Source organism: Nematostella vectensis, chromosome 2, assembly GCF_932526225.1.
Source record: "Nematostella vectensis chromosome 2, jaNemVect1.1, whole genome shotgun sequence".
NCBI lineage: Eukaryota > Metazoa > Cnidaria > Anthozoa > Actiniaria > Edwardsiidae > Nematostella > Nematostella vectensis.
The window spans coordinates 18616317-18643370 of NC_064035.1; the positions used below are offsets into that span (position 1 = coordinate 18616317).

At 39.3% G+C, this 27054-nt stretch overlaps 3 protein-coding genes across 5 annotated transcripts; 2 read left to right on the plus strand and 1 right to left on the minus strand.

Moving 5' to 3' along the window:
• The first annotated feature begins 862 nt into the window (after window positions 1-862).
• On the plus strand, window positions 863-12480 carry LOC5509091 (transcription factor CP2). Of its 3 annotated transcripts, none has more exons than XM_001629572.3 (19): window positions 864-1165; window positions 3075-3170; window positions 3330-3425; window positions 3846-3922; window positions 4245-4312; window positions 4396-4501; window positions 4573-4682; window positions 4754-4793; window positions 5319-5428; window positions 5637-5705; window positions 5787-5828; window positions 7681-7739; window positions 7853-7955; window positions 8755-8851; window positions 10772-10862; window positions 11172-11342; window positions 11588-11627; window positions 11973-12024; window positions 12116-12480. In XM_001629572.3, the coding sequence occupies exons 1-19, from the start codon at window positions 1047-1049 to the stop codon at window positions 12151-12153; spliced, it is 1584 nt and encodes a 527-aa protein (XP_001629622.1). In that variant the 5' UTR covers window positions 864-1046; the 3' UTR covers window positions 12154-12480. The 3 variants fall into 3 exon arrangements, with proteins under 3 accessions (XP_032233782.1, XP_001629622.1, XP_032233783.1); XM_032377892.2 differs by having other exon boundaries at window positions 1028-1165; window positions 3125-3170; XM_032377891.2 differs by lacking the exon at window positions 11588-11627 and having other exon boundaries at window positions 863-1165.
• Window positions 12481-12756: 276 nt separating this feature from the next.
• On the minus strand, window positions 12757-15961 carry LOC5509092 (protein Iojap-related, mitochondrial). The gene is made up of 3 exons (XM_032377894.2): window positions 15379-15961; window positions 14389-14479; window positions 12757-13987 (listed from the first exon to the last, which is right to left on the minus strand). The coding sequence occupies exons 1-3, from the start codon at window positions 15910-15912 to the stop codon at window positions 13800-13802; spliced, it is 813 nt and encodes a 270-aa protein (XP_032233785.1). The 5' UTR covers window positions 15913-15961; the 3' UTR covers window positions 12757-13799.
• Window positions 15962-16122: 161 nt separating this feature from the next.
• On the plus strand, window positions 16123-22843 carry LOC116616078 (dnaJ homolog subfamily C member 7). Its single transcript, XM_048723701.1, has 16 exons — window positions 16123-16453; window positions 16533-16627; window positions 17387-17511; window positions 17925-18038; window positions 18131-18205; window positions 18504-18622; window positions 18925-18994; window positions 19213-19296; window positions 19545-19709; window positions 20043-20134; window positions 20622-20698; window positions 20846-20992; window positions 21237-21295; window positions 21529-21619; window positions 21686-21760; window positions 22366-22843. Exons 1-16 carry the CDS (start codon window positions 16365-16367, stop codon window positions 22431-22433), a joined length of 1545 nt encoding a protein of 514 aa, XP_048579658.1. The 5' UTR covers window positions 16123-16364; the 3' UTR covers window positions 22434-22843.
• Window positions 22844-27054: the final 4211 nt, after the last annotated feature.

Genomic DNA, 27054 nt, shown 5'->3' on the forward strand with positions numbered 1-27054 from the left:
ATCTGAGTTTGGCTTCTACTAGGTGAGACTTGCTAAATGTCAAGACACTTGCTACGCTGGCTATAATATAATGTGATCCTGACTGAGACTAGAACCCCACTGCACTTGGGCTTGTTATATTTTCATAGTTTGCAAAGAACGCCCCTCTCTAATAAACGCCTCCTATCTATTGACCGCCATCGAAATTTAATAAACGCCCCGGGCGTTTATTAGATCATTTACGGTAAGCATGTCCCGTTTTCTCAATATTACCTGCTCGGAGGTAATATTCTGTAGCTGTTTTATTTTTTCCCCTTTCGTGTAAAATGTGGTCCGAACCCGAAATAGTGCTACCAGCGCAAACTGGACACATGCTGAAAACAGCGACATTTAGGCCATCTCTCGGTTATTGTTTTAAACAAGAGTGCTTATACAATCATAACATTTGTTGGTCCTCCTGGGAGAAAGTGCCGTACGTAAATAGTATCTCACTAGACTGTATTTTAATAAAGTAACCAATAGGCTTCTTTTTGTTCTGGGGGAAGGCTTTAATTTTGGTCTCCTTTTTGGGGGAGGACAACCGGAAACAAATCAAACTAAACAGCCCTTCCCCCCCCTCTTCCTAACAGCTAAGCATTTTTTTGGTTATACGGGGAAGAGGGGGGGAATGAAAAGAGGGCCTGAATTTAGAAGGGTTAGTCTGCTGAGCAGCAAGGTATGAAGTTTGGTTATTTAAAAGCTCTTAAAATGCGAAAAATTATATAGATTAACAACGTTTTCAGCAACGTTTTCGTGCACCAATGTTTGGTACTTGCTTATTACAAACATGGGGTTCCTGTGTTAGTCATTGGAATCCCTGTGCCTAGTACCCGGTCCCTCTATCGCCTTCACCTTCCACGAGGGACATCCTGTCAAACTTGTTTTCCTTTCCCAAAGAGCGTCACATGCAGTAATTTCACTTTGTCTGCCGACCTAATTGCTTGGTTTTTAAAACACCCTAACCGCAAAGAATGGCGTAACTTATGTACTGAGTATTTACTTGCAAAACAAACGATTGCTGCGAAAAAATGGCGGGGAATACAAGCTGGCGAATGGATGATTTAGATGGTGGATTATCAACCGATTTATTCAATCTTTCCGGTCTTGGGAACGAGCTAAGCACCAATCCAGGTGCCTATAATATGAGGTGAGAGCATCTTGCAAGCAAAACAGAGCGAATGTTACACGTAGCGAACGAACGGCATGGCTATAGCGAGTAAAGCCACTTGTCACTTTGTACGTCATATTCTTCGCTGTCATTCTTTTACCCAGCGCCAGGGTTCAGCTGCCTTTAGGGAGTGTTTATTATTTATGGCCGGGGGGGGGGGGGGGGGGGGGGGGGGTTCCCACGTAGGGGGGGGGGGGGGGCTAAAAAAGTTTTGGGTAGGTCGATGGGGGGGGGGGGTCATAAAAGTTTCCATGTGGTTGACGGGGGGTCAAGAAAGTTTCATCCCTTAAAAGTAGGAAAAAAAATTATTTATTATTACTGAAATGAGTAATCAAAATGCAAGAAATGCTGTTTCCTAGCGTTGCCAATAACATATTTAGGCTACATTTAGTCGTGAACGCTTTCCCACAAATGACAAATTCAACAATATTTATTACTCGGTAGTAGTTTATTAAGCTTGACCTATATGGTCAATAAAAAAAAACCCTGAAACATATGCATTTGCGAAATACACTAGAAATCTAGTATGGCAGGTTGTTTTTTACTGCATGATTAGTTTGTATGTATCTATATTTTGTGTTATGAATATGGATTTCTAAAGAGGGGTGGAAGTTTTTGGGTTTTTCCTGGGGGGGTCAACAAAGTTTTGATGTTTACAAAGGGGGGGTTGTACAGAAAACTCAAGTGGCACTAAATACCGACCCCCCCCCTCGGCCATTAATAATGAACACTCCCTTATGAAGCAATGGATCTGTTTGTTGAAGTCTTCAAAGCAGCATTGCCACCAGTTTACTTTTCAACTGGCCGACAGAAACCTCAACGGATAAAAGACAAATAAACTATTAGGATCTGCGCTGTTTAACAGGCCATCCGCTTTAAATTATCAGTCACATCCTTGAAAAATCTTCCAATAGACACACCGCTTTTACAATTTTGAACAATTTTTTGCTAAGAACCTCGGAGATTGTTACATAATTGACCGGAAGGAAACTGGTGTGATTACTGAAAGGTGACTAATACTGCATTTACACCAGCACTTAAACCAGTGTAAAGGTGGTTTTATTAAACTGGTTTAAATCTCAATCTCCAAAGAGTGGACAGAACCAAGAACAAAACTAAATAGACTGTGCTGTACATGTTACTAAGTGATAATTTAGCTAGTAAGAATTCAACACATGAGAAACTTGGAAAGTTATCACAGGCTGGTAAAGGGAGGTATGGATCACGTTTCACGGACCAGGCAAAATGGCTTTTCACGTTTCACGGGCCGAAAAATTGCCTAAATCGTTAAATCACGTCTCATGGACGTCAAAACAGCAATTCACATTTCTCGTAGGGTGAAAAATAGCCAAATCTCGTTTCCTTTACCACCCTGTTATCAGCAAAGAAAAACCTTGTTTAACTAGCATGGTTTTGGTGTGAATACAGCATAATATTACTTAATAATGTAGATTTTTTATTGACTCTGAAATAATAGTTTTGATGTTCGTTAAAAAGCAAGGAATGTATGTTATCATTCATATATAAGAAATTAACAGGTTAACATGAACTCAAAGTCAGGTAAAGTAAGTGGGTGTCCAAGTTACTAATGTTTATTTTGATATTCTAACCAATAATTTTCACATTTTTTGTGCTGAGTTTGTATAGTGTAAAAGATATCATTGCCAAAATGAGAGAAGTGGGACAAAGGAAAGAGCACTGCTGGTGAAGAAAAACAATTGGCTTTTAGTAGACTAAATCTGATGTATGTGTTATTGAAATTGAGTGTATAAACTAAATAAACAAGTTTTTAGTAAAAGGGAAGAAAAAAGAAAATTAAAAAAATATCCACATTTACATTATTTGTGTTTGTTACATAATGTTTACCAAATTTACCTTTTATTTGTAGCGATGTACTCAATTTACCCATCTTTAAAGATAATTCTTCTGTGTTTGAAGAGTTACATGGAGCTACAATCACGGCTGAAAATGGTGTTCGTCAGCCGTAAGTACTTATTATCACTTCCTCGATTTAATTGATCCACAAATCAACTTCCTTGATACTAATTGATTGTCATTGTCAAAATCTCGTTACATAATGTAAAAAAATGTTTTTTCATTTTTCTTTCTATATCGGTGTTGTGATTTGTTTTTATTTTTCTAGAATTGCTGAAAATCCATGTCAGCAAGTAAAAAAAGAGTCGTCACCTATGTTGTCTTGCAATCATACTGCAGTGTCTTCAGATACAGAGCTCAGCAAGTACTGAACTGTAGTATATGTTCACAATAAACAAAATATAAATTACCAAGGCCACTCTCCAATCACCCTGCTCTCCTCAACATTAGAGCCACAGTGTTGTAGAATAAGCTCCCATCTCCATTAATCTCTGCTTTTCCCTCAAAGAGTAGAAAACATATAACCTAACATCTCTCCAAAAGACTAAATGATTCCTGCTTTGCTTAAATGTAAAAAAGCATGCCAAATGTTATTGTTAGTATATAGAATCTTGAGAAGGAAAATCATATTTTTAGCCTCCCGTCTCCAATATGCCCCTTAGAGCCAAGTGAGATAAGCCCCCTTTGGTGATTGAAGCTTTTATAATAATAATTCAATTTTCTTGCATGCTATCAATTCCTTTATGGTACATATTGTAATAAATACACAATTTTGCTTCCAAAGCTTTTGTTTCATCCTCAAAGCACCTACTGCCCCTGGCAAAAAAGTGAATGAAGATACTCTAACATATCTTAACCAAGGTAAACTATTTGTAGATCTCAATAGTCTCCAAGTTTTCAGCTGACAAACAGGGTTATACCCAGACTCTCTCTTAGGGCAGAGGGATATATATAGGGGGCTATTCAGGGGGGAGGGAGAGGGAAAGCTACCTAAAGAGGGTTGGTACCAATAAATGAAACATTTGTGGTTTTTAAGTCAGTAGGTAAATAAGGGGGTCACTCTTTTTCCCTACTTCCGAGAGGAAGTAGGAGTATATGTAACAAATGTTCTTTTTTGTTGTTGTTGCAAAGTTATGTATTTCTTATTTCTTAATAAATTCTTAATACATTATGTACATTCTAGGTCAGTCCTACCCTATAGATGTACAATATATTGGCAGTATATCCCTCTTCAAAGGCAGTTTATTAACGGTAATCATTTGTATACAATATTTGAGGTTTTGAGGGTTTTTTTCTCAAAACACACATTTGTCTAACCCAGGCTTATTCTGCAGAGTGTTGTCACATTAACATTTTACGAAAGAAAACTTCAAGTTGTTGAAGCAGAAAAGTTTGAAGAATGGAGAAACAACCATCCATTGGAGAGAATATTTGAAATTGGTTAGTTGAAAATGTTTGTTTTTTGTTTCTTTGTTATAATAATATGCTGAATTTCTCTATTTTTTTTGCAGATGTCCCTATGTCAACTGGACTTCAAAATATCAGAAGCAAAGGCAACTTAACCAATGCTTACGAATTCGATTGGAATCCAGAGGAAGATCAAATTAAACTTTACATAATTGTAATTAGTTTTATTCTTGCAGTGATTTTGTTACTTGAATGTTTTTTTTACTCTAGTATCTTTTTTTACAGATTAATTGTGTGAGCTCTGAGTTCACGAAAGGAAAGAGTGGTAAGCAAAATGTTGTCCTAACCCTATATAGACAAAACAATCTCATTTCATGTTGGTCAGCTATTACCCTTTTAAATGGGTTCAACTTTGCTTAAGCATTTTTCTGTGCTTGCATTCTTGGCATCGCTAAAAAAAAAAAAAATCGCCCACAACAGCACAAAACACAATAAAATGCTGGACACAAAAAATGCTGGACACAATAAAATGCTGCTTCCCAAAATTAAGCATAACCCATTTGAACATTCCAATATGCACGAGTGTTGATTCCCAAATACAGTACGTATGTAAAATACAGTTACAAGTAGAAATATCGTTACAATTTTTACACTAAGGTATGGAAGTACTGATAGCAAAGGCAGGGGGAAAACTGCTTTTTCCCCCTTCCACAATAAAAATCCTTATAAGGATTAAAAATAATTACAGTGAATTAAAGCGAGTAGTTACCTTTCAACTGTTGACATTCATTGTTTCCATTAGACACAGTTTAAGGTTTATGCATTTGTTGTATCTTTTTTTGTCTGATAGGTGGAGAGAGTGGAGTGCCTCTACAAATACAGATAGAGACTTGGAGTATAGATGCTTCTTTTGATGAGTTGCCGATGTCTTGTAATTTTTGTCAGGTGAAAGTGTTTAAGGTAAGTGCAACTATGTATTTGTAGGGGTCCATGCAGCCTTAGACACACCTATTGAAAGGCAAATAAAAATGTATAGTAAGAAGCTCAAATATATTTGCAAACTTTTGGTAGCCCCTTATTTGCATGCTTACCTGTACTTAATCATCCTTTCTTATTCTTCATTAACTTACACTGCACTGATTATTTTGTCTCTTGATTGCTATAAAAGTCTAAAGGTGCTGACAGAAAACACAAAATGGAATTACAGAAGCTTGAGAGCAAATCTCACGACGAAATTGTAAGTCTGTTGAGTACCAAAAAAACCACAATACTTATTATTATACGTAATGTGAAACTGTTATTGCATTGTCTTTTTTAGGGTCAACTGCAGATGTCAAATGATTTTACTTTACTAAAAGAGGTAAGTACTGATTGTACTATATTTATTAAGGGAACTCTACCAACTGCTGCCCTTTAGTGGATGTTCAAATTAAGATCATACAAATACTATTATCCCTCATGTAAATATTGTTCTGAAAAGCTAAAAAATTGTATTACAGTAGTAAGTCGCAAGCCAACACAGTGCCTAATACTCCTGGCTTTATTTTCCCCATTCACTAGTGCTATCCCATTCACTAGTGCTATCCCATTTACTAGTGCTATCCCATTCACTAGTGCTATCCCATTCACTAGTGCTATCCCATTCACTAGTGCTATCCCATTCACTAGTGCTATCCCATTCTCTAGTGCTATCCCATTCACTAGTGCTATCCCATTCTTTAGTGCTATCCCATAGACTAGTGCTATCCCATTCAGAAGTGCTATCTCATTCACTAGTGCTATCTCATTCACTAGTGCTATCCCATTCACTAGTGCTATCCCATTCACTAGTGCTATCCCATTCACTAGTGCTATCCCATTCACAAGTGCTATCCCATAGACTAGTGCTATCCCATTCACAAGTGCTATCCCATTCACAAGTGCTATCCCATTCACTAGTGCTATCCCATTCTTTAGTGCTATCCCATAGACTAGTGCTATCCCATTCAGAAGTGCTATCTCATTCACTAGTGCTATCTCATTCACTAGTGCTATCCCATTCACTAGTGTTATCCCATTCACTAGTGCTATCCCATTCACTAGTGCTATCCCATTCACAAGTGCTATCCCATAGACTAGTGCTATCCCATTCACAAGTGCTATCCCATTCACAAGTGCTATCCCATTCACTAGTGCTATCCCATTCACTAGTGCTATCCCATTCACAAGTGCTATCCTATTCACTAGTGCTATCCCATAGACTAGTGCTATCCCATAGACTAGTGCTATCCCATTCACTAGTGCTATCCCATAGACTAGTGCTATCCCATTCACAAGTGCTATCCCATTCACAAGTGCTATCCCATTCACTAGTGCTATCCCATTCACTAGTGCTATCCCATTCACTAGTGCTATCCCATTCACAAGTGCTATCCTATTCACTAGTGCTATCCCATAGACTAGTGCTATCCCATAGACTAGTGCTATCCCATTCACTAGTGCTGTCCCATTCACTAGTGCTATCCCATTCACTAGTGCTATACCATTCACTAGTGCTATCCCATTCACTAGTGCTATCCCATTCACTAGTGCTATCCCATAGACTAGTGCTATCCCATTTACTAGTGCTATCCCATTCACAAGTGCTATCCCATTCACTAGTGCTATCCCATTCACTAGTGCTATCCCATTCACTAGTGCTATCCCATTCATTAGTGCTATCCCATTCACTAGTGCTATCCCATTCACTAGTGCTATCCCATTCACCAGTGCTATCCCATTCACTAGTGCTATCCCATTTTATCAACTATTACTACTTGACAGGACGGAAAAAAAGCTGGAAAATGGGCAATGCAAGATAAAGAAAACACAATTTCTTACAATGGCCATTGGTTCTAGTATTCCGGAATGATTTTCAAAACACAAATAACGTGCAGCCGAAATGCACATACCCAAATTTTGGATTTTATAGAATTTTTTTCCTTGATCATCCTTGCGCTATGTATCGGCTAAGGGATGAAAAGTTCAAATTTCAATGACACTTTACAAAATATTGCATCAATTTAAAAAACGTTGCATTTGATATTGTGTTTGCTATTACCAACTAAGTACTAAAAATTAGATGTGAAATTTGCTTATTTGAAGGGTCATGTCATGTTTTTTCCCGTCATGTCTTACTACTTAACTACTACCTGTCCAAGCTCTTTACTGAAACTTGTATCCTCATGTCTCAGCAACCACTAGAAAAGAAGGAGAAGCCATTATGGACATCCCCTAACCCAATTTCTCCAAGGTAAAGTACCATATGTTGTTACACAGTACACCCTATTTTATGCTTTTCCTCTCACCCTTACCCTCTCTGGTGGAGTATGTCCTAATGTCCTGATAAGATGTTTGTGACTAAAGGGGTGTGACTGCTGATTCACCTGCTGTAGCGGCGGCTGCTGCTTCTCCAAGCATCCTTAGCTCACCCTCGGCCATAAATCAGTCTGCCAGCACACCATCCCCTGTAAGTACACCTTCTCATACATCTGTGGCAAGGGAAGGGCAAGTATGTACAACCCAAGGGATGTATGCTAATCCACCTTGAGAGAGCTCACTAATGTTGCAAAAAAACTAAAAAAAACTACTGTACGATTAACCCAAACTTCATTAGCCAACCAGCGTGGCATTTAAAAAATGCCTCAGTGTGCATCAGAACATGACATAATCCTCCTACTTAAAGAGTTTGCATCCTTCAAAAGTGTGCTTCTACAGTAGCAAGCATGCGTCATGTCTGCATTGAGTAAGGCTCGTCTGAAGCAATTCTGCATACAAAACAGACTGTAAAAATACTACCCTATACAGTACCGACAGAAAGTAATGAAACAGAAATTTGAATTTTGTTAAGTAGAACTTCAGCCTACCTGTGAGTGAAGATTTTAGGCAAATATTTAAGCCACAATTTGCAGAAATATCCAAAATTTTCGGATGGACCAATACAGTATGTACAGCAGGCAATCTTGAAAATGTACAGACAATGATCTTTGTAGAGCTACTATGCTAAACACAAGTTTTATCAGTGCAAGAGGATACTTTAGTCTGAAACGATAGTTTAAAAAGTTTAAACAATAGTTAAATATGGAAGTTCTAAGGGAAACCAAAACACATAATACAAAGTCACAGGTCTCATTGCTTTCCAACACCATGGTCATCCCTGATGTGAAATCTGACTCTTTCCTTATTGACTATTTCTTCCCAAGCTGTACATTTGAAGCTTTGTTTGAATAAAGTGTGAGTTAGCAAACATTTCTTTTTTACTCAAACAGCATGAGCTGACTTCTGAGTCCAGCATTGAGGAGACAAGAGTGTGGCTACAAGCTAACAGATTCCATAACTATGTCAGCATGTTTGCAAACTATACTGGTGAGTAGAGACTGAGCAGCCAACACACCCAACATTCATGGATGGAGGCAACAAGCTTCAAACAGTCATCCCTTCTATCTAGTACCATGCTATGTATGAAGCAAAACTTCAGGATTTTGTAAAGATGTTGTCTTGGATAAAGACCGAGTCGATGACTGGGACAAATAGTTTTTTACTCCAATGCTGTCCAACGGTCAGCTATCAACTGACTTCCTAGTTTGAACCTAGAGTTAACTCAATGATGCGTTGCTATGACAACAGTAACGACATTACACTTCTCCCTTCTTTGGAGAAAACCTAGCACATGCATAAAAGATGTGAATCAAACAAAATTAAAATATAATCTAACTGCTCTAAAAACAAATACAGTTTAAAGTTATAAACGTTCTAACAATGTTTGTTGGGGAGATGATTACTTGTCGCAAACGTAGTCATTTAACTTGTGCAAGCGTGATCGTGCGCGTTGGGGGTAACACCGCGGAGGGGTAACATCCACTGGGGTAGGTGGCTGTTGATCGGGGGCAATCAGACATGCGCTACATGACTTTACCATGCTCTTGACCTGCTTATCAATGTTGGGGAACCAGGCTTTTTCACGTAGAAGTGATTTGGTCTTCACTAGCCCTTGGTGACCCTCATGCGCCAGTTTCACTACATGGCATTGTAGACTACTGGGGATTACTATGCGTGTTCCGTGTAGAATAAGGTTGCTGGACTCGTTCATCGTCTGCTCATCTTTTATCCTCTCAAGTAGGTGAAAATCTGTCTTGTCAACACTTGGATGCTTGACCGCACTGTGCCAGTTCCCTTTGCGTATGGGGATAGGTAATCTGCAGGGTTTTCTTCACCCCATTGATATTTTACGTTGACTTGGTAAGGCTGAAGTCTCAGCGCCCATCTCTCGATTCTTGCAGGAGGCTTTGAGTTTGTGTTGCCTTAGACACAAGGGGCTTGTGATCCGTGTATACCGTCACTGGTTTTCTGTATTTGTATGTATAGGTGCAAGTGCTCGCATGCCCATACCACAGCAAGGGCTTCTCTCTTGGTCTGGCTATACCGCTGCTCCGTGTCTGTAAGGGATCCACTTGCATAGGTTATGACGTGTCTTTTTTTGATTTCGGATCAATTTGTGTAAGTATTGCTGCTAGGCCAACAGGACTTGCGTCAACTGAGAATTCTGATTCCTTGTCGGGGTCGAAGTAAGCAGGACTGTACGCTTACCAATGCTTCCTTCAGTAGGGACACTGCGCGATCGTGTGTCTCAGTCCAGCTCCATGGCTCGTCTTTGTGCGTCAACTTGCGCAGAGGTTCTTTCTTCGTCGCATAGTCTAGAATAAACCTAGAGCAGTAGATGGTCATGCCAAGAAGACTGCGCACTTCAGATCTCCAGAAGTCGGCTTCTGGAGATTGACCACTTCCTCTACCTTCTTGGGGTCAGGGGAGATTCCTTCGCCAGAGAAAACGTATCCAACTTGCTCTTCCCGTATTCGCACTTGGCCTTGTTCAGCGTCAAGCCTTTCTCCCTTAATCTCTGGAATACAGCCTTCAAGCTCTGATTGTGTTCCTCGTCGCCAATGTAAAGATGTTGTCTTGAAAGACTGAGACGATGACTGGGACAAATACTTTTTTTTAACTGACTTCAAAAAGTTTTTTGCAACTGACTTCCTAGTTACATGTTTAAACCTAGAGTAAACTCAATGATGCGTTGCTATGACATCAGTAACGACATTACAGATTTCATTAATAGATTGTCACCTTGGAGTTGCACTTGTTGTCCAGGTAGCTTATTTCAGTTATTTTATTGCTCTGCCTGAAGTGTCTCACCCTGCCACACTAATGTACTGTATTTGTCAACATAAATCGCACTTTGTTTACCTCTATGTTGATGCAGTTGTTCGTTTTTGTTGCACTCTACTATAGGTGCAGACTTGTTGAGGCTAACTCGACAAGATGTCATCCAAATCCTTGGCCCTGCTGATGGCATTCGGTTGCACAATGCTCTCCAATCAAGGTATGCATTGTGTTTTTATTGTAATAAAGCTCTCCAATCAAGGTATGCATTGTGTTTTTATTGTAATAATGCTCTCCAATCTATGTATGCATTGTGTTTTTATTGAAGCTGGAAGGTTACAGCTGAAAAGTTGTTAAAACCTATTTGCTCCTATAATGACTAAAACTTGTATATTCCCAACCAAAACATTCCTAAATTCAAAGTCACAATCTCAAGATGCCTTGACACTTTTTTTCTTTTTTTTTTCTCTTTCACTTATAACTGATCAATAAAAAATAGAAAAGCTCCAGTTTCTTTGTTACCCTACAGGGCTGCTCGACCATTACTGACCCTGTATGTAAGTCTGGAGTCCACCCAGCAAGTGTCTGGTATGAAGGAGTACCATGCTATGTTCCTAGAAGCACTCACCCTACACCACCTGCGAAAGAAACTTGCAAACAAATGCAGCATCACTGAGGATCAGATTGTGGCGGTCTACAGGTAGCAGAATTCTCATGCCAATCATTTGATTGCGTCCATTATTTGAATATCTAGGGGGAAGGTTAAATGTGGCTATCTCCTCCCCTCTTATGCATCCAATGGATGATACCATGCAGCATTTTCCTCTTATAGGTACATGCCTAAGAATTTTATTGGGAAGGCATATGAATACAACATAAACTTCTTATTCCCTCTATCGTTTGCAAAGGAATTTTGCTTGGTTTTGTTTTATTGTCTTTGTCTAGGCAAGGACCAACTGGCATATATGTGTTGGTGGACGATGAGGTGAGAGTTTCTTTCAGATTATCTCTGCTGTAAGAGCCTGTTCATTTTAAAAGCAGAGAATTTGTCATTCTCATCTCAACTAAAAAGGAAAAATTTATTTATCCTACAAAATGAAAAAGGCTCCTATTCAGAAATCACCACTCAGTTTTGCAGAGCTTGACAACAATCATGTTTTCAAAAAAGGAGCTTGCAAATGCTGTCCAAACTCATATTAATTGAATCATAAGTGCAACTATTGTCGATGAGGGATGGGAAGGGTTGGATTAAATGATAATAACCTGCAGGTTCCTTCTGTAGCTTGCCTGATGCCTGTGAGTAACTTGGAAAATAATTGAATGTTTGCAGATGGTTCGAAACCTTATGGATGAAGCACATTTTGTCCTGCAACTCCATAGAGGTGAGTACTTCCTACATAATTTTCATATTCATCCTTTTATTGTTGTTATTTGTGTACTTTGTCATTGTTTGATTATTGATTTCACTTGCAGAGGAGGAAACAAGTTTATATCGCCTGATACTCAAATAGATTAGAAATGGATTACAAGGTGAATGCTATTAGACACCTGTTCAAGAATAAGATCATGAGGCCAAGATAAGATGAATACTACTATCACAAGATGCATCCTTCTGCCATATGTAATCAGACACTGCTGCCTATCCAAACACAGATACACTTGCCGTTCAGCACACAGGGAGTGTATCACGATGAATGGGAAGGGGGAGCAGGGGGCCTGAATCCAAATGTGCGGCCCATGAGATATGATAATGAAGTGCTGAAAAATCAATCCTTACAGAAAATGATTAATATGATAGCTTTTGTAGATACAGTATGAATAAAGTGAAAAAAACAATATCCTACTGGTGAGAATTATTAGTAAGATGAGAAGAAGAAAGATGATAATTACTGATATAAAACCAATCTTTGACATGATTAGTCTAAACTGTTAAAAGACAATAGCTACTTGAGTACTTTTAAAAGCTCATAAATTTTAAATAGCCATCCTGCGTTCAACAAAAGCCCATTGTCTCCCATCTCTTCAGTGCCTGTGCTGTGACTTGCAAAATACAATTGAGCATACAGTAAAAGCTCAGTTGGTTTAGGATTCTTCCCGAAAACACATAGAAAAAATTTTGGGGAGGATTTTCTTTATTTCTCCAACTGTAAAAAAGCATTCCAGTATTTTTTATAATTATTTTTCATCTAATTATTACTTGTTCAACCAGAACTATTTTTATGGTGTATTTCTGGTCTATGTTGCAGGGCTCTCTCTGGGTGAAGTAGACTATTCAATCTCCCTTTCCCATGAGAGTGAGCTTCAACTCCCTCCCCCTTCTGATGGGATACTGTAGATTTTCTTAACCAAATCTACTAACCCAATTGGTGAAATCGCTATTGAATAATTAATAGAGTTTTCAATTGCTCTTTGCTATAGCATACTAGGGGACTTGTGCTAAGAGAGCCATGTGACTGTTTGGGTGGCAAACTAGCATGCGCCCAGCCTTAAGCGGCAAAATAACTGCAACAAAAAGCAACTTATTCAGCGATTACAAAAAAAGCTCCTTGTTTTCAGAAAGGGTTTAGTTTCATTTAAAGATTTTATTTCTTTGTATTTCTCTGGTTTGATGGGCGCAGTCATTTCTGATTTTTTTGTTTGATCATTTTGTTTTGAATTTGCCACCCAAAAAGGTCACATGATCTCTTAGTGCAACTCCCCTATTATACTTTGAAATATTGCTATGCTAAGGCTATATTCAAACGTCATATTATCCATGAGCCATATTCAATGCAAATGCATGAAAATGAAGATGAAACAATCAACTTGATTCATTTACATGCATTGGCATTGAATACTGCTCATGGATAATAACTTGGCCTAACTGTTTTAAATCATGTTATTATTTTCTTGCCCTTTTGTGCATCCATTATTCACCAAAAAATACTCTATCCTGTGAATACAAAGTTTTATTTACGTAAACCCAGTTTTTTATCAAAATGGCATGCCTTTAACATAATGGCGTGCATGGCAAGATACCATAGTCTGAAGCATGCTAGAATGAGCATATTTTGTATAAAAAAAATAATGGGAAGATACAAATTATTTATATTAAAATAAACACTTTGTTGTTTTGTGTTCATACTGCATAGTACATTATATTGGGAACTACTGTTAACTAACTCTCATCTGGTTTGACATCCTCTTCAACCTTTGATTTATCACCAAGGTATACAGTCTGCAGGAATTCATCATGCTCCATCATGGCTTTGTACTGGTCATCGAATCTGGGGCCTAGTACCCATAGTTTTTCTAGTTCATAAAGTTCCCTTGCTTCAGGCAAAAAGAAATGTACCACCATGTTACCTAAGTGAAAAAAACATGTTCATTACGATAATACTATAGCTTTCCATTTACCACAGAACTAGTCTATCATACATAAGGGAGTTTTTAGTGCCAAATATTATGCATGGGTGGTACAGTAACTTGGCAATATAAATATAATTGTCCATTGGAAGCGTGGTTCTATGAGAAAGCTTTCCAATACTTTTAGCTTTAAAACTACTTAGAATGAAAATTAACACAAACCGTATCACTCTTCTCTCCTCCCTACAAGCTTGAAGGCAAGTTGGTTGGTAGGAAACTACAATACAGGGGAATTCAGATAGGTAATATTTAAACTAACTCTATATTAATTATACTGTTCACTTCTGATATATGGCATGATTGGATTATTTGAGATACAGTAAATGATCTCCTTGACTTACCAATATCCACAACCAACCAGTAATTGCTATCAAGTCCTTCCACAGTCACATGACCATGTTTACCAACACCTCTCGTCTCATATCCTCTAAACTATAAAGGAAAAGCATACCTGTCAACTCTCCCACATTAGGCGGGAGTCTCAAGATTTTAGACCCCTTCTCTCGCTCTCCAGCTTTTTTTAACGCTTCCGAAAAATTATTCTATAGAAAATTGCCATTTTGCCTATTTTCTATTATTAAAAATATTTGAAACATAAATTCCTTTGCGTAGCACAATTAATCTAACACCCTCGTGAGATCAATAAGTGGATTTGTTTGTGAGAGCTTTCTATACTGCAAATGCCTGCAAGGCTAAACCCACCCCTCCCCCTCAAAAACGAATATACCGCACCCCTCCATCAAAAATATTCTCAAGCCTTGAGATTTTCAGAGGTTGACAGATTATGGAAAAAGTCATCAATATGTCAACGTGACATCTGTATAAAGTTTTTCCCTTCTTCAAATCCTTTGGAAAGGAAATGCCTTTGTTTAGGTTTACCACTAATTCCAGGGGGTAAAATAAGTCTCCAACAAATTTCAGCTCTTTCTGGCTCATGGTAGTTGTAGATACAGACATTTTTGGTTGTGTCGTTGTGTACCGGCTAACAAAACCAAGTCCTGAACTATGTCATGGGTCAAGTATTGGCTTATAAACGTTATGCATACATTAATTGGAACACAATGATAGAGCCCAATTTTTTACACCAAACTCTGCATCCCCTAATTGATACTCCCTTTTCACAGGTTCTAGGTTACCCTAAAATAACCCATGTAGGCCTTCACTTAGCCTCAAATATGTTATTAGATATCTTGGCTAATATCCTTTTACATTTATATACAGTGGTACCTCTATTAGGCTGCAATCTGCTATATCACCATGCCTAGAGTGGTCATTTGATAGAAGCACCACTGTATAATTTCTTTAGAAATGGTTATTTTTATTACATTTACCAGTTGTTCCAGGTTTTTTGACATTGCTCTCAGATGACGAGGAGACATACCACTCACGACAACAAAGTAGTCCACATAAACCGACCTTGCACCTGAGGTCTTTATCACACAGATATCCATAGCTCCTTCGAACTGTAGAAAGTCCACTAGGTCATCAACCTTCATGTAACCATCACTATCTAACTGGTAACATTTGTGTCTGGACAAAACTTTCTGAGGAGAAGGTTTTTCAGTGACGCTTTGGATTTCTTCACTCTTTTGAGTTCCTTCGGTCAAACGAGTATCATGGATTGTTGTTGAGTCGGTGTAATGGTTAGAAAAAGAAAGTGGTTGTTGGCTCAGTGAAGGTCTCCAAATTGAACCTCTACGTTGAGTACATGTACAGGTCGCTCCATGAGGCTGTGATATTAGTCTCGTATTCCTAATATTCTGGGATAGACTGTATCCCATTAATCCCTTATTATGTCCAACTGCTGAAAAAGCATACCGGGCCTGTTTAGTCATACGCAAAAATGTCCAATACCTTATAAACATGGTGCATTTGTTTTGTATTTTCTCACAGTGAAGTACGAGATCAACTAGTTACCAGTCTTCGAAATTCATCGTGATTTTTTACTGGGTCTCGGGCTTCGCATGGGCTGCCTGTGTTCTACCGCGAGGTTTTGACTGACTGTTGTTTTTTTTTTAATTTATTTCACCTCATAATTCGCACCATCTTATATCCATGTCTTACAACAAGCACACGTCTCTGAATATTTTTGTTGTTGTTGAATTTCAAGAAAAAGAGTCTAACTAGCAAACTTTGCCGGTAAATAGAACAATTTTATCATTCGTATTTTGATTCTAATTGCACCCGAACAAGTGAAGATAAGAATTAAAAACCGAATGAAACATCGCTTTTTTTTTACCGCGAAATATTTCGCAATTTTTTTTATGGGGCCTTGCCCGGCCAGAAGCCTGGTATCTAGCAGAGAGTGTTCAGGAACATGGCGGACACAGAGATGAAATCCGGCGAAGAAAAACCAGAAGCGATGGAAATAGAACCGGAAAACTCTCCAGAGGAAGAGCAAGACAAGTGAGACGTGCTCCACTCTAATGGTGTGAGCAATGACTTGGTGAATGACTAATAGGGATTTGTCTTTTTTTACTCGCAGAGTCAAATTAGCGGAAGCAAAAAAGGCTGAGGGCAATCGCGAATATGGATTAAAGAATTACGTTTCAGCCATCGCGCTGTACTCTAAAGCTATAGGTGAGATAAACCACTTACAAGCTTGTACTCTCCTTTCTTAGCTATGAGAGGCTCGCTTAGAAGACGTTGTTTAATTTTGTTTGGGTGCAGATGGAGCAATTCACCGTGGTTATTACCAAGCTACGGTAACACATGCCTTCATTTTTTCTAGCACATTCCATCTTTAGATCCCATTATCGACAAGTAAATGATGTAGCGCTTTTGTGAATGTTTATCTTTATTTTATTCTAGACAAATATGCCTCGCGGATGTTAACTTCATATAATCGCCCTTTGAAATCATCTCTATTTTATATTAAACAAACAAAAACTATTAAGAAAATCATCAAAACAAATTGATATCAATATGGGTAACCAATAACTTAGCAGTATTAAGTAATCAAGCAAGAGGGAGCAAGCATTATGTAGTCCAGACGTGGACTCTCCTTGTGCTTGACATTCTGGCTCTTGAAAATAAACCACACACTGTACTTATTTATGATTTTAGGATTCAATGTTATGGTATTTTATTGGCCCTAATGCCCCCCCCCCCCCCCCCCCACACACACACACACAGACAACCATTCCTTGCTAACCAGCTTGTAATTGTTGGGTGTCAAGGAGTCGCTGTATATATGATGGCAGAGTCTAACTTCAGTCTGTAATTGTTTGCACTACCCGAAAGGCATTTGTATGTAGTACACATCTTACATTGTTGTAAAGACCATGTCAGCACTGTGAGCCTTAAACTGCATTGAACAACTTTGTTCTTCTTTTCTAGAGTTTGCACCTCATGTAGCCACATTTTATGGGAACCGCTCAGCTGCTTACATGATGATTTCAAATTATGACAAAGCATTGGAGGATGCTTTACTATCCATTGAAATTGATAATAACTTTGTCAAAGTAAGTTTACATTTGAATCCAGTAATTCTCTAAAAAATCGAAATTTAAGGTACATTAATGAGTTTGAATTTATGTATATTGTATATTGTATATATGGTGGCCAAAGGCTGATACCTACTGTATACTCCACCCCTTCTCCTCAACTTTTTATTTTACATTTTGATTGATATTTTAAAATTTTATTTCTTTATTATCTGAAATAACATTTTGCGGTCACCATACATTTGTACAGATGTGTTCTTTCTCTTCAAGTGCTCTATTGGTCCTTACTGGATAACCAAGAAATTCTGCTATGTGTAAATTCATTTTTAAAACAGCAGACTGGCTAGTCTGCAACCTGTTGTTACCATGATATTCAATTTTATTGAAATGTAATGGCTATACAAGCTCATCAGCTGTGTGTCATGATGTAGGGACATTACCGAGCTGCTAAATGCCACTTGGCCATGGGCTCCGCAAGTAATGCTTTGCGGGAGATCAGAAAAGTCTTGGAACTTGACCCAAAGAATAAAGATGCTCGAGCTGATGTAAGTTTAAAGGATTTCTAGGCTAAATTGAGCTTCTATGATATTAGTGTTGCTTTGGATTGAGCCATGGCATTGTTTTGTTATGTGGACAGATGAAATCTGCCAAGATGGTGCAAGACTTTGAGTCATCAGCTTTAGAAGCCTATGATAAGAAGGATTATAGAAAGGTCAGTTTGGTGGCATCTATTTTATTCTCTGTAATGTGTTCCAGCAATGTGCTCCACTTGGCAATCATATGATGGATCAAAAGCTATTTTATACCCTCTTTTGAATGTTTTGCTTCCATTTCCCTTGGAGATATAGTATAGGAAACAATTTGCTCGCCCAAAAGTGGTCCATGGTGGACTAAGAGGTGGATGATAGTGATTAACTGTTTTAGTGCCTTACAATAGAAATCCCGGTGTTTTTTATTTTCTGTTTCTTTTCCGTAGCTGTTGTTTGAACCAAAACCTTTTTACCCTCCAGGTGGTATTCTGCATGAGGAATATTTTAGATGTTTGCCCTGCTGCAACTTTCTTCAAAGTGATGAAGGCTGAGGCTTTAGCTTTAATGGAAAAGTACAGTGATGCAGAACTAGAAGCTACGTAAGTATAACGTTAGCACATTTGTCATTTGAAAGGGGCTATTATATGCTAAAATAATGAAGGTGTGATAAAAAGAAATTTTCCTTGAAATGGATTATATACAAGGGGTTTGTTTGGTTTACCTAAATACTTGTACCAAAAATAAAAAAAACTTGTTTTATTTTATTTCCATCTTCTTGATGGGAGATGTTTAAACCATGTTATTACATTCAACCTTGGGTGGAAGGGTGCTCTATTTGATATTGTCATAGCCCTACATTTCAATTTGCAGTAACTGATAAGTAAAATATATGATTTCACAGAGAGTTGTTACGGAAGGACCCGAGTAACATTGATGCTCTATATGTCAGAGGTTTATGTCTGTATTATCAGGTAAGCTCTGTGGATATGGTAGCAGTGCAATGCTGTACATCCCACACCAGGGGAGTAAGCTAGTTCTATTGACAAGACATGTTCCGCATGGAAAAAGATACTTTAGTGGGCATCTTTAACATGACAGAAAACTTGTTGTTACAGTACGTCGTTTGTGCCAATCAACTGATACTTCGTGCTGGACAGTAATGGATAATGTTTTTTTTTATGTTTTTTAGGACAATGTGGACAAAGCGTATCAGCATTTTATCCAAGTTATGAAGAAAGACCCTGATCACAAAAAGGCCAGAATGATATTAAGGGTACTGTGTCTGCTAATTTCTCTTTTGTTTTGCAAAAAGAAGATACTTAAGAAATTGTAATAAAACTTATATCTTATATCTGCTATTCTTACATCAATTTTTGGCATATTTCTGCCCATTATTCTTATACCTAGAAGCATACCTGATGTGTAATTGCTATAATATGCACAAATTATTCTAAAATTATACAATTAAAATAACAATTCTACAATAGCTGGTAGTAACTATTGCCTTTTATTTTCTGTCAGAAAGCTAAATCGCTACAGGCAAAGAAGCAAGAAGGGAATGATGCATTTACTGGTGGGCATTACCAGAAGGCATATGAACTGTACACAGAGGCTTTAGAAATTGACCCCAAGAATAAGTCAACCAATGCAAAGCTTTACTATAACAGAGCTGTGGTGGGATCAAAGGTGGGTAATCTCATATTATCATTCCATATTTCCTGCTATTAGAGGCCTCTTCTTTGTTTTTACTGGGCTGATGTTCAAGAGGAAAAACCTGTTTGGATTAACCTGCTGCCTTTCACGATACCTTTATACTACCAGCAAGACATCAATGTCCATATCTTGGGAAAGGCTTCCAAACCGTAGTTTCTAATGTGCAGAGTTAGACACAGTTTTATTGTTTTTGAAAAGACTTTCACTTTGGCCAACTGGTCAACGGAAAAGTCTCATTTATCAGATGGCCTTGTATTACATAACTAACTACATGTAACAGGTTTTTTTTAAACTGTTCATTGTTAGCTTGGTAAAAATGATCAAGCAATTGAAGACTGCACTCAAGCCATGAATCTTGACCACACTTATACCAAGGCATACCTTAAGAGAGCTAACTGGTAAGTCTCTGGCAAGGGGTGCATCTGCTGAAACAGCACCCACCTCAATCCCACAAATCAATACTACATACATAATTGGACATAAGTTATTGTTTAGTAGCTAGCTGGAGGGTGGGACGTGGAAAGTGAGGTATGTATTTTTCATAATATGGGAAGAATATGGAAGGAAGCAATGTCCGCCTAATTTAAAATAATGTTAAATACGTTGGCAATGGACCTCTTTAAAAATATGATTCCCGCCACCTTGATTTGAGTAAAAAGTCTTAAAGTTAAAGAATTTTAGAGTAAGGTTGCTACTACTATTGTATATGCAAATGGTGGATTTCTATTTTAAGTCTTACTAGTGTGTCGGCCCTTATTAGTGGTTACTATCAAAATAACTGTAATAGACAAACAATAGATCACATTGTGAGCACCTTTATTGACAGTGTTGGTAGCATGTTATGTCTAAGTACTGATAACTGTTTTAATTTCCCTCCTGATTTAGTTACATGGAATCAGAAAAATATGAAGAAGCAGTCAGGGACTATGAATCGCTCTGCAAGAAGGACCGCTCTTCGAGAGGTACAGTTCTATGGGATAGGCATACATATGGTTCTGTGTCTTTCCTTTGCACTTTTTTTTAATAAATCAATGAATTATTATTGATAAACAACTTCAAATCTATGTAGTGAATTTCTAATCCTTTGATTGATTATTTGTTTGTTTCAGAATTTAGAAGATTATTGGAAAAAGCTAAATTAGAATTAAAAAAGAGCAAAAGAAAAGATTACTACAAAATATTGAACATTTCTAAAACTGCAAGTGAGGATGAGATAAAAAAAGCTTACAAGAAGGAAGCTCTCAAACACCATCCAGGTAATTGACCATTCTGGCTTTCCTAGCATTTCTTTGCTATGTCAGACCAACCAAGGAGACCCAGGCAGGTTAGGTGATCATAAGGTATGAGAGGGCGGGGCTAGGTGCGTTTGGTGATCACAAGGTATTGGAGGGCGGGGCTAGACATGTTTGGTGATCAGAAGGTATAAGTATTCAGCATTCAGTCAGCCTCTTACATCTGCCTGTTATCCTGTCTTATTGATGTCTCCCTATATGTCAACAGATCGACATTCAGGGGCATCAGATGAACAGAAGAAAATTGCTGAGAAACAATTTAAAGAGGTAATGGTCACTGAAGTAGATGGTTTTTCTCAGAGATAAAAACCCATAAAAATTATATATATATATATATATATATATATATATATATATATATATATATATATTGTAAATAAGTATTACTGATTACTGAGTAAACTTTATAGAATGCATTTTAATTTCTACTAGCTGTACTCAGTGTATTGTTTATATCATTGTTTTTTTTTAGTATTACAAATAAATATATGTATTTTCAGGTCAATGAGGCATACAGTATCTTATCTGACCCCAAGAAGAAAAGGCGTTATGACAGCGGCCAGGACTTGGAAGAAGGCTACGGCATGGATGGTATGTGTATAGCTTCAACCCTTCAACTTGTCTGAGGGGTATGCCTTAACACATTTTGTCTTGCAGACTTTGACCCGAACTCTATATTCCAAGCATTCTTTGGAGGCCCTGGCGGCTTTGCATTTAACTTTGGTGGCCCAGGTAAGATGATAAACTAAAACCATAAGATATTACATCACCCACTATAGAAGTCAGTACAGTCTAAGAATAGAAATACAGAAAAGGAGAAACCTTTATTTGCTTCGCAATATCTATAGCCACGTTTGCATTTTTGTAGCTACCGAACTGTAGTGTTTTAGGCTATTTAAATGCACAAAGGAACGCAGGGCGCAAGGGTAAGTGCAAGAGATCCCAACTTGATTTCCTTGCGCTATGCCAATGTTTGCCAGGTTCTCACTTGTGCCGCACTTGCAGTTCTAGCACATGGAGCCCAAGGTCACATCTTGTGATTTTTGGAACTAGTAAGATGCTTAGCCTACGTGTAGCCGCTGACTCGTGAAAAGGATATTTTAGGCTATAAGATGATCTATTATGTAGAGTAAGGCAGTGAGGCATCAGTGAGGTAGCTGATTTTTTTACAATACTTCACAGAGATTATTAAAATGATCACTTCTAACAACTCGATGAGTCTCGTGTGTTTTTATTGTGAATTTCTTACAAATTCTTAAAACAGAAAAACTGATCTTGGGCTTCCTGTGGTCGTGGTGAGTACCCACCCTATTTATTTTTTTTTGTTTTCTTCGCAGGGGGTGCCACCTACCAACAGAGTGATGGATTCCCTGGTGGCGGCAACTTCCGCTTCACCTTCGGTTAAATTCAACCAATCAAACCGCTACTCGCGCATCCAATCCCGAATCATTTTCTACCGACGTCATGTCACGTGGTAGGCAGCATGCGCTGTTCACGTGGCCATGTTGCAGTCACAGAAAAGGCCTGGCTGTGCAATGTGGCTCGATGGCGCGCGTATTCACAAACTCTCGTTGCATCCTACAGATTTGAGCTATAAAAATTTGATACTACTGGAATGGGGGGGGGGGGCATTTTAATTTTTTTTTGCGTGGCGTTACTCTATTTTGTACAGAATATTAGGGTTTTCCATCCACTAGAGCTAGAAACCACACTTAGTCCATTACCGAGAGAAGATAATGTAAGAGAGCGTACGGCTTGTTGTAAATCAGTTGCATGTTTTTATTCGGCAGTCAATAAATAATACATTTTAATATGTTTTAGTGGTTGGCATTATGAGGCGAAGTGAGAAAAACAATATTTTGCGCACTTGATATCTTGGTGAAGCCTTAGTGCAACCAGCCCTCTGCAGGGGCTTTCTGTCTCGCCATCTCCACCTCCGGGTTTCGCAGGAAGCGTAATGTTATGGTGATATATTTTTGCTACCCTTCCTCGGCGCACCCATAGATCTCGACTCTCAAAGATATGACATGTTCCCAGCTTGTCGGACAGAATCGGACGAACCTCGCTGTCACAGACTCGGGGAAATAGTGTGACACTAAGGTGTCTCGATCCGTGTTGCCATCTTGTTCCTGAAAATTTAATAGAAACCTTTTTCCGTGGTAGATTTGGTTTTGGTTTTCAATTCAATATTATGAAATCACAGGAAATTCCGCCCCTTTTTTACGCAGTCAATATTGATCATGAAATTTTCCTCAAAACGATCCAGGAAAAAAAAAACAGTAATATACCACAGGGAAATTACCTGAAGTAACACCGTCCAGGCAGTACCATCCAAGCTATACTTCAGCTGGCATCGTCTCACGAAAAGAAAGCTCTATTTACGGCCCTGGGTTGCGACTCCTGTAATGCGGGTGACTTTGAGCAGGTCGATTTGTAGGTGCTCTCCCGTCTGCCTAAAAAAGCTGTTGCTATGAATGCTTATGCCCGAACGCTTATTTTCTTGCCAGCCTGACTTCAAATTCCTGCCCGCCTGCCTTACTCTTATGCTGCCTGCGTGTCCTGCCAGTCCACCCGCTCTTATTCCTGCCTGTTTGCTGCCCGCCTAGCTAACCCTTATGCTGTCTGCGTGTCCTGCCAGTCCACCCGCTCTTATTCCTGCCTGTTTGCTGCCCGCCTAGCTCACCCTTAAGCTGACTGCGTGTCCTGCCAGTCTACCCGCTCTTATTCCTGCCTGTTTGCTGCCCGCCTAGCTTACCCTTATGCTGTCTGCGTGTCCTGCCAGTCCACCCGCTCTTATTCCTGCCTGTTTGCTGCCCGCCTAGCTCACCCTTAAGCTGACAGCGTGTCCTGCTAGTCCACCCGCTATTATTCCTGCCTGTTTGCTGCCCGCCTAGCCTTCCCTTATGCTGTCTGCGTGTCCTGCCAGTCCACCCGCTCATATTCCTGCCTGTTTGCTGCCCGCCTAGCTCACCCTTAAGCTGACAGCGTGTCCTGCTAGTCCACCCGCTCTTATTCCTGCCTGTTTGCTGCCCGCCTAGCTCACCCTTAAGCTGACTGCGTGTCCTGCCAGTCTACCCGCTCTTATTCCTGCCTGTTTGCTGCCCGCCTAGCTTACCCTTATGCTGTCTGCGTGTCCTGCCAGTCCACCCGCTCTTATTCCTGCCTGTTTGCTGCCCGCCTAGCTTACCCTTATGCCGTCTGCGTGTCCTGCCAGTCCACCCGCTCTTATTCCTGCCTGTTTGCTGCCCGCCTAGCTCACCCTTAAGCTGACAGCGTGTCCTGTCAGTCCACCCGCTATTATTCCTGCCTGTTTGCTGCCCGCCTAGCTCACCCTTAAGCTGACAGCGTGTCCTGTCAGTCCACCCGCTATTATTCCTGCCTGTTTGCTGCCCGCCTAGCCTTCCCTTATGCTGACTGCGTGTCCTGCCAGTCCACCCGCTATTATTTCTGCCTGTTTGCTGCCCGCCTATCTTACCCTTATGCTGACTGCGTGTCCTGCCAGTCTACCCGCTCTTATTCCTGCCTGTTTGCTGCCCGCCTAGCTTACCCTTATGCTGCCTGCGTGTCCTGCCAGTCCACCCGCTCTTATTCCTGCCTGTTTGCTGCCCGCCTAGCTCACCCTTAAGCTGACAGCGTGTCCTGTCAGTCCACCCGCTCTTATTCCTGCCTGTTTGCTGCCCGCCTAGCTTACCCTTAAGCTGACTGCGTGTCCTGCCAGTCCACCCGCTCTTATTCCTGCCTGTTTGCTGCCCGCCTAGCTCACCCTTAAGCTGACTGCGTGTCCTGCCAGTCCACCCGCTCTTATTCCTGACTGTTTGCTGCCCGCCTAGCCTTCCCTTATGCTGACTGCGTGCGTGTCCTTCTGTATTTTTGCCTGCCAGTCCACCCGCTCTTATTCCTTCCTATTAACTGTCCGCCTATATTCCTGTCTGTCCGCGTTCCGTTCCTATTTCCATGTTTTACCTCATTGCTGGAAGGTTTCCAGCCCCCCAGCTGTTTTTTTTTTTTTTTTTAATTCTCCTGCTGTAGTCGTGCAAATCTCGCTGCGTGTTAGGCTGTGTTTTCGGACTGAGCGCTGATTGCGAGTCTGCGATCCTCCCGTGTTCCAGGGCAGCAGAGTAGTCATTTATATATGGTTGACTATAGTGTCCCTAACCCAAACCATTTTTATAGTGAACCGTGTATTAAGGATATAATGAACAATAATTGAAGGATCTACTATAGTCAACCATATAGAAAGCTGGGATTAAGAAGTGTGTACTTCTAGTAGGCGTCCCTTCTTGGCTGAAATTTTATGAATCATAACATAATTTATTAGGATACTGGAATAAACCTTTATGCTAACATGATCATCAATCCTTTAGCTGTCATCGTTTTTCCTGTTGTTAAAGCAGTCAAAATATATTTATTTCCTGTGTTTTTTTCGTATTTTTTGTTAATCTTTTGAAAAAGGCCATCACTAAGAGAGTTCTTCGACCTACATTTTTGGACAATTGGGGTAATGCGGCCTTTTTTCGGGATATAGTTTTTGTTGTAGCCGGTCCTCTTTCGATCTGCAAAATATCTGTGCACCGTATTCTCATATATTCTTCTCATTCATACTCTGTTTTGAAAAGTTCTTAATTTCTTTCATCAAAGTCGGTAGTTTCATCTTCATTTGCATGCATTTGCTAATTCAAATAAAATTTGTGCATTTTTGCAAACCAAAAAAATAAGTGCTCAATACAAAACAAAAGAGTGAACTTTTTACTAGGTATGTCGTGACATGGAAGCCATTTCACAGACGAGACGGCCGTTAGACCGCTAACCAACGAGAGAGCGCCAGAAAGCACCGAGCGCCGAAAAAGTAGACAAGAGATACAAACGCACACACGCACTAAATCAACAACAATGCAAAGCTAAAAAGAAAAAACTCTAACCTTATTCAAACCGTAGAGGTGAGCTCCCTGTGCTGATAGACAAATGAATTCGATCTGATTATCGTTAGTCACGGCTGATTAACCGATAAGTTACAAACTAGTACTGTTATTGACTTGAGCAATATACCAAGCAATAATATTTAAGAAAACAGTGCTTTTGAATCTGTTTACGCCAACGCGTGAGTGGAAGACTTGATTCAATAACCTGCCTCCTGTATGGGAGGATACTGGATCTCTCGAAATTAGGCACATGCGGGAGGTACAATTAGGAATAAACGTCGAGCAACGTGCCTTAATTTTTGCAGCAACATTGCATTTAACCGAACAAAACAGTTTAATATACATATTTCTGCATTGTTCTAATATCTAGGAAACAGCCTGGTTTTTTTTTCTTTGTTAAATTTATCCTGTGCAGCTACAATTACGACCGAATACACGTTTAGTCTCATGGCCAAATTCTGTAACCATAGCGCCCCGTACCCGGGGGAGGGTGGGGGGGGGGGGGGGGGGGGAGGTGCAGAGGGAGCGTTCAATTTTTTACCTTTTTGGAATTATAACGTCCAATGGCGCCAAAAAAATTATTGTAATAGGCTAATAAACAAGCCATCACTACCCTTGAAATCTCATTATTGAATTTGGAAATGATAAGTTTTGCTCTTTTATTAGTTTTGTAGCGTTGGGCATTGATTTTGAGGAGTTATAATATGTTTTAGAAAAAAAATCAGACTTGATTTTGACAGACAAAGTTTTGACAGACCCTGTGAATTTTCGCTGAAAAACAACCCGTTACAGCCGCCGTAACTGCCAAAAGCCCCCGAATTCCGCTTGAGGACATCAAAATCCTTACTAAACACCCTCTAAAGATTTCAAAAATGTCTATCATTTGGGTGCTCGGTAACCTCTCCTTCCAACTAGATTAAAGCGGGATTGTCACGTTTTATTTCGGAGGCCCGACAGAAAATTCAACCGACAAGAGACAAAATAATCGATTGAAATCCGCCAATTAACATGACATCCGCTCTAAATAATCAATATTCTCAAAGGAACTTCCAATAGACACACTGCTTTTACAATTTTAAAAATATGTTTCGCGTTTTCCGTTAAAAA

Excerpts from the sequence above, each read along its gene's own strand:
- LOC5509092 (XM_032377894.2), bottom strand. The coding sequence starts at position 15,912 with ATGTTTATAAGGTATTGGACATTTTTGCGTATGACTAAACAGGCCCGG. Across the intron at positions 14,480-15,378 it reads CAAAAAACCTGGAACAACTG|TTTAGAGGATATGAGACGAG; the intron begins GTAAATGTAATA and ends TTTCCTTTATAG. Across the intron at positions 13,988-14,388 it reads CTGGTTGGTTGTGGATATTG|GTAACATGGTGGTACATTTC; the intron begins GTAAGTCAAGGA and ends TTTTTCACTTAG.
- LOC5509091 (XM_001629572.3), top strand. The coding sequence starts at position 1,047 with ATGGCGGGGAATACAAGCTGGCGAATGGATGATTTAGATGGTGGATTA. Across the intron at positions 1,166-3,074 it reads CCAGGTGCCTATAATATGAG|CGATGTACTCAATTTACCCA; the intron begins GTGAGAGCATCT and ends TTTTATTTGTAG. Across the intron at positions 4,683-4,753 it reads AAATTAAACTTTACATAATT|ATTAATTGTGTGAGCTCTGA; the intron begins GTAATTAGTTTT and ends CTTTTTTTACAG.
- LOC116616078 (XM_048723701.1), top strand. The coding sequence starts at position 16,365 with ATGGCGGACACAGAGATGAAATCCGGCGAAGAAAAACCAGAAGCGATG. Across the intron at positions 18,039-18,130 it reads ATAAAGATGCTCGAGCTGAT|ATGAAATCTGCCAAGATGGT; the intron begins GTAAGTTTAAAG and ends TTATGTGGACAG. Across the intron at positions 18,623-18,924 it reads GATGCAGAACTAGAAGCTAC|AGAGTTGTTACGGAAGGACC; the intron begins GTAAGTATAACG and ends ATGATTTCACAG.